At 41.4% G+C, this 5,582-nt stretch overlaps 1 protein-coding gene across 1 annotated transcript in view; it reads left to right on the top strand.

Annotated features, from left to right (window-relative positions):
• Positions 1 to 215: 215 nt before the first annotated feature.
• Positions 216 to 5,582, top strand: part of LOC308288348 (calretinin-like) — a gene marked incomplete at its 3' end in the record, with an annotated part of 17,070 nt that continues 11,703 nt past the window's right edge. Inside the window, exon 1 of the mRNA XM_080729765.1 lies at positions 216 to 333. Coding sequence (XP_080585891.1) covers positions 234 to 333 — 100 coding nt within the window. The 5' untranslated portion in view covers positions 216 to 233. The remainder of the gene's footprint in view (positions 334 to 5,582) is intronic.

The following is a 5,582-nucleotide window of genomic DNA, read 5'->3' as shown; positions in this document are numbered from 1 at the left end:
CCCCCCCCCCCCCCCCTCTTGAGTAGAGTGATTGGTCTCTCTCCTCAGCATCTCCTGTAAGCTTTCAACAGACACGCCCCCCTTGGCCAGCAGGAGAATTGCATGCGCCGCGGGGGGTTTAAAAGCACGGGCTGAAAACTAGCGAGCGACAGTTTGAAAGAGCTCTGGACTGGGACGATCTCGGGAATTAGCAGCCATACACACCCAGAGAGGAGGCAGGATCAACCGCAAGGATGGCAACTCAAGCACAGCAACCCCACGGACCACACCTTCACCTGGCAGAGCTCACCGCTGCGCAGTTCCTTGATATCTGGCAACATTTCGACTCAGACGGTCAGTATTGAATAATGATAGCCTAAATATATTGAGGATAGTGTAATGATTTAACAAATTAAGAAACTACTTATTGGCTTTTCTTTTCTTTTCTAGGAATAGGCTATAGCCTAATGGAAGAGAAAGAAAACAGACCAGCAAATAAAAGCATCATTAAATTCAAATTGGCTATTGATAGCCTATAGGCTTTATGAATGTATTTATTTTCTTTAGTTAAGCCAAATTCGATCGTATATTCCAAGTTAATGCACTTGTAACAGTAGGCTAGACTACCAAAAACTAGCCAAATTAGTTGTTGGATAGCTATTTCAAAATAATAATAAAATAACAATGTAGACAAAACTGTATCAGGACGTCTTGTCCGTCTTAATTAAACCTGTTCAGTTGTTAATCTAATGATTTTTTGATGGGGGGCGTGGGGGTGTATCCTGACTCTGTCCTGTCCAAAGTCCTATATCGGGTGTAGGGTTTACTTTATGTAGCCTATCAGTCGAGGAGCTTTTTGAAAGTGCATGTTGTGTAGCCTATATTGAACGGTGTGACTGTCGGTTTAATGAACGTGGGAAGGGGCGCAGCGCATTGAGCGCATGAAGCCAGGCTTGCTGAGATGGAGAGACTGACATCTGTAATGCTCTGCGAAGTCACCGAAGTGTTTGATAGCCTGATGGAGATCAAATATTATGTGACTGCAGACTGTTATAACTGTTGCTATTTCGGAAAACCGAACGTTTTCTCTCATGTGATCCGCGCATAACGCATAGGCTAGTTACTAGTCCATTAGTCCAGTAATTTTAGGCCAAAATTAGGCTAAACCTAAAACAAATTGCAATAGTTGCAAACTCAACTGATTTTGTATCCTCATTATGTCCTTAGTGAGAGAAAAAAAGTCCCAAGGAATCCCATCAGGGGAAAGTTTTGAAAACGACCTACCTACCTTCACTTAGCCTACTATACACTGCACTATAAAGGAAAAAATCACACCCGTGTGAAGTGGAGCTGTGTGTGTGTGTGTGTGTGTGTGTGTGTGTGTGTGTGTGTGTGTGTGTGTGTGTGTGTGTGTGTGTGTGGATCATGTGTACCGATTTTTGTGACATTTGAAGAAAATATGTAGGAAAAGGAGCAAAAAGTGTGTTTTGGAGAAAATTCAAGATGGCGGAAAATCTATCATGGCGCAAATGGGCGTGGCCTATATGGGGAGATGCGTCATGACCCAAGGAATCCAGGGAAAAAATATTTTTAATTTTCCGACCTACGGTTCAAGAGTTACAGGCCAAAACGTAAAGTGGGGTGTTATGGCGCCACCATGCGGCCAAATGACACAATTATTTTTTATTTAATCCTTGAAATCATTATGAACCTCCTCTCCAAGTCTTGAAACTCTAGCCCCTATGGTTTGCGAGAGACAAATAATTGAATGTGAGTTTTTGCGATTCCCATTATAAGTCAATGGGGAAAATTAATTCACTAATAAATTAATATCAATTAAACTATTGAACCTTTCTCTTAGCAAGTTACTAGCCCACGATTCCCGAGTAAGCCGGTCGATTTGACATATGGCGCGAGTGTGTGGTGGCAAAACTGTGGGACTAGTAGCGTGCCGAAGTTTAGGAAGTTCAGGCTACATACAGACACACACACAGACACACAGACAGACAGACCCACACGGCCACGTATAGGGAGCCTGTGCTTCACACAGCTCCAAAAATGACTCCCAAAAAATCTGCTTTAGGTGCGATGTGAGGGGTCAAACTAGGGGTTTTTAATTAATCTGAATCCATTGCAAGTATTTGTTTAGCAAGAAAAACATTCCTTGGGCAAGAAATGGCCCCTCAAAACGATGGTTTAGTGATGAGTCATCAATTTTCACAGTCCGTTTTTAGCCCAAGGAATGTTTTTCATGCAAAACAAATGCTTGCAATGGATTCAGAATAATTTAAAAAACCCTAGTTTGACCCCTCACGTCCCACTTAAAGCAGATTTTTTGGGAGTCATTTTTTCCTATATAGTGTAATGTATAGTATGTACACTGGCTGGGTTGAAAATAACCCAATCTGGGTTGTATTCTAACCCACCCCTGGGTAACTATTGGACCTACCCAACAGTAGTAAATCTTACACAGAAAAATGGGTAGGTCCTTTCTACCCAACACCGTAGTAAAATATTCTACCACAACCTGGGTAGAATAATTTACTCAGCTCTGGGTCAATCACTATTATTTAGTATATATTTTACCCACATGTGGGTAGAATATTTTTTTTTATTTTACAGTTAAACTATAGTTTGACTACAAACCTATAAATATACACACTATAAACTGCTGAGTTAAAAATAACCCAATTTGTGATGTATTATAACTCACCCTATAAGTGACTATAACATAATTACCATGAGTTATTCTCTTTCATAACAGTAGGGGGAGGGAGCTCAACCATAACCTAGCAGCCTAGCAGTTACGGTTAGGGTTTTGGCTCAAATACTGACAAATGAAATTCTGACATATGACAGTCAGCTTGCCAAGGCAGACACATGGATATGATACATTTAGCATTTTTAGCTACCAAAAGCTTATCCCTGAAAACCTAGAGAAATGCTTTTCCCAGCATGCTTTGCATACCAGGTGACCAACTTAAGTTTAAAACTACCCATACTGAGTAAAACAATTTTACTCAGCAGCTGGGTAATGTATGAGCTGTACAAAACAACCCATTATACATACAAACACCATTATAATAACCCATAATGGGTAAACCATTTTTTACTCAGATTTTGGGTAGATGAATCTACCCAGCAGTTTTTATATAAGTGAAGGTAGGTAGGTCGTTTTCAAAACTTTCCCCTGATGGGATTCCTTGGGACTTTTTTTTCCCTCACTAAGGACATAATGAGGATACAAAATCAGTTGAGTTTGCTACTATTGCAATTTGTTTTAGTTTTTTTCATATAATGACTGGACTACATCCATTCCAAACTTATCCATACTAGGAGTAGGAGTGGTGGGGTTGCCTGTTGCCAACATTGGAGAGTCAGAATTTTTCCTCGTCTTCGGGGTCTGGAGGTCCTCCCCCCGAATCCTTTTAACAGAGTAGATGTAGGCCTATTGTCCTGTGTTTTGGTGAATTTTGCTATATTGATAATTTTATTAGGCTTGCTGCTTTACTCGCATTGGAAAATGATGGTTACAATTTCAGCATTTAAAAAAGCAACAGTTGTTGTACAGAATTTGATTTGATAACTGAAGACCCATCTGTACTAATATTCACTAGGGCTACTTACTGTAAGTGAATATCGGCTATCTGTGTGATTGCATGCACTGCCCACACTCCCTAGTCCCTATTAAGCAGGGGGTCTGGGGGTCCTCCCCATGCAAGACATGTTGAATATAGTAGATGTAATTTCCTGTGTTCTGGTGAATATTTGGAGTTTGATATCAAGGAGAAACGACAATCATCAAACAGACAGTCATCACGCTGCTTGCTATACACAGTTTAACTCGGACACATGTTACCAGTTGCCACGCAAAGCCATGGAAATCCTCCAATTCAGGAGAAATTCAATAGAAATGACAATTCAGGAGCATGACAGGAGATGGGGTCAACATTCAGGAGACTCCTGCCAAATTCAGGAGTGTTGCTATTTGGGGGTCCTGCGTATAGGACCCCCAAATAGGTTAGTTATAGCTTTAATCCCCCCCATTGAAAAATGGATAGAGGTTTTTCACTGTACGCGATTATATATATATATATATATATATATATATATATATATACCGGTATATATTCGCAGATCCGACTGATACGCCTCGCCATAGGCATAATATGGAAATCCGGTTGTGCAGAACCAGAGATCCAACCACTTTGCTCGTATAGGCCTATATGGTCATGATCAGATATGGGATTGACCAACTTCAAACTTAATTGATTCGAACATTGGTGAGGACTTCAAGGACCTTGACCTTGTACCCTTGAACCGACGTTCTTTCTGACTTCACTTGTTCTCGTGGAGTATGGGGGGTTAGTTGCTGTATAGACATGGCTGAAGTATAGGGGGTTAGTTGCTGTTGGTACATGGCTGAAGTATGGGGGGTTAGTTGCTGTTGGTACATGGCTGAAGTATGGGGGGTTAGTTGCTGTTGGTAGACATGGCTGCCAGTTCCCACCTGATGCCATGTCTTTCGACTGCTCCAGACCGCTGAATAAGTGTTAACTTGCATAACGTCTTCAGAACTTAAAGACCCGATGAAATTACTATTTTGGGTATTTTATTTTGAAGTTTCAGTTTGAAAAGGAAGCCTGTGTGTTTCTGAACCAATCCGAGGGGACCAGCCCTTCAGGCGATGGGATTTAAAATCTGAGTAATGGGAGTAATGGGAGCCAGCAATGGGAAACAAACAGGTGAATGTAATCAAAGGTTCATTTATATGCAAGCGGACCTGTCGATGTCATCACTTTTTGAATTTCTGTTCACAGGAAGTAATTAAGAATGGCCTATTTAGGGACCTTTGATATAAATATACACAACAATGCTTTATTTTCTATTTTTTGGGCATCTAGTGTTAGGAATGCCCATATGATTACCACGGATAAGCTCTAAAAGTGTGAAAAACGTATTTTTCATTTCACTGGGTCTTTAAGTCTAAGCTGTACAGAATCTGATCATCGGATGTATTGAACCGTCCAGAGAATGATATGATCTGTTGTTAACTACAGACTATTGAGGTGTCCAATTTATGTTATTAGAGTATCCAGTCAGCTGGGTGTATCCTTCAGATAGATACACATGACCTTCACAAAACACAGGGTGTGTGGTTGAACCTCGCCTCTGGAGCAGTCCTTGAAATCTTGGGCTTGCTTGGACTATGTGGGTGTCAACATCAAAGGCATAAAGCAGATATTATCCCCTATCAATTCAAAGGAGCTTTATTGGCATGAGAAAACAGCACAGCTGTGTGGCCAAAGCACCTGGTGGGAAACTCAAGGCAACATACTCCTGGGCGACAACCACTTGGGGACCAAGATTTGTGTTTGCCATTCTTGATAGGACAGTAGACTGACAGGAAATGGGGAGAGAGATGGGGAGTGAGTCACAGCGAAGGTTGTTGGGATCGGGACTCGAACCAGTGACACACTGTCAGGCATCAGCTATATATATATGTGGTATTTTGACACACCTAGCTTATCCCAAGGGGAAACTTCAGTTTACAGCTTAACCCAGCTGAGTGCTGCCCACAGAGGAGTGCGGAAGGGGGTGGA

Source organism: Nannobrachium achirus (genome assembly GCF_963921795.1).
Source record: "Nannobrachium achirus genome assembly, chromosome: 7".
Taxonomy (NCBI): Eukaryota; Metazoa; Chordata; class Actinopteri; order Myctophiformes; family Myctophidae; genus Nannobrachium; species Nannobrachium achirus.
The sequence above is the reverse complement of the archived record's forward strand: the minus strand, read 5'-3'. Positions and strand labels throughout refer to the sequence as shown.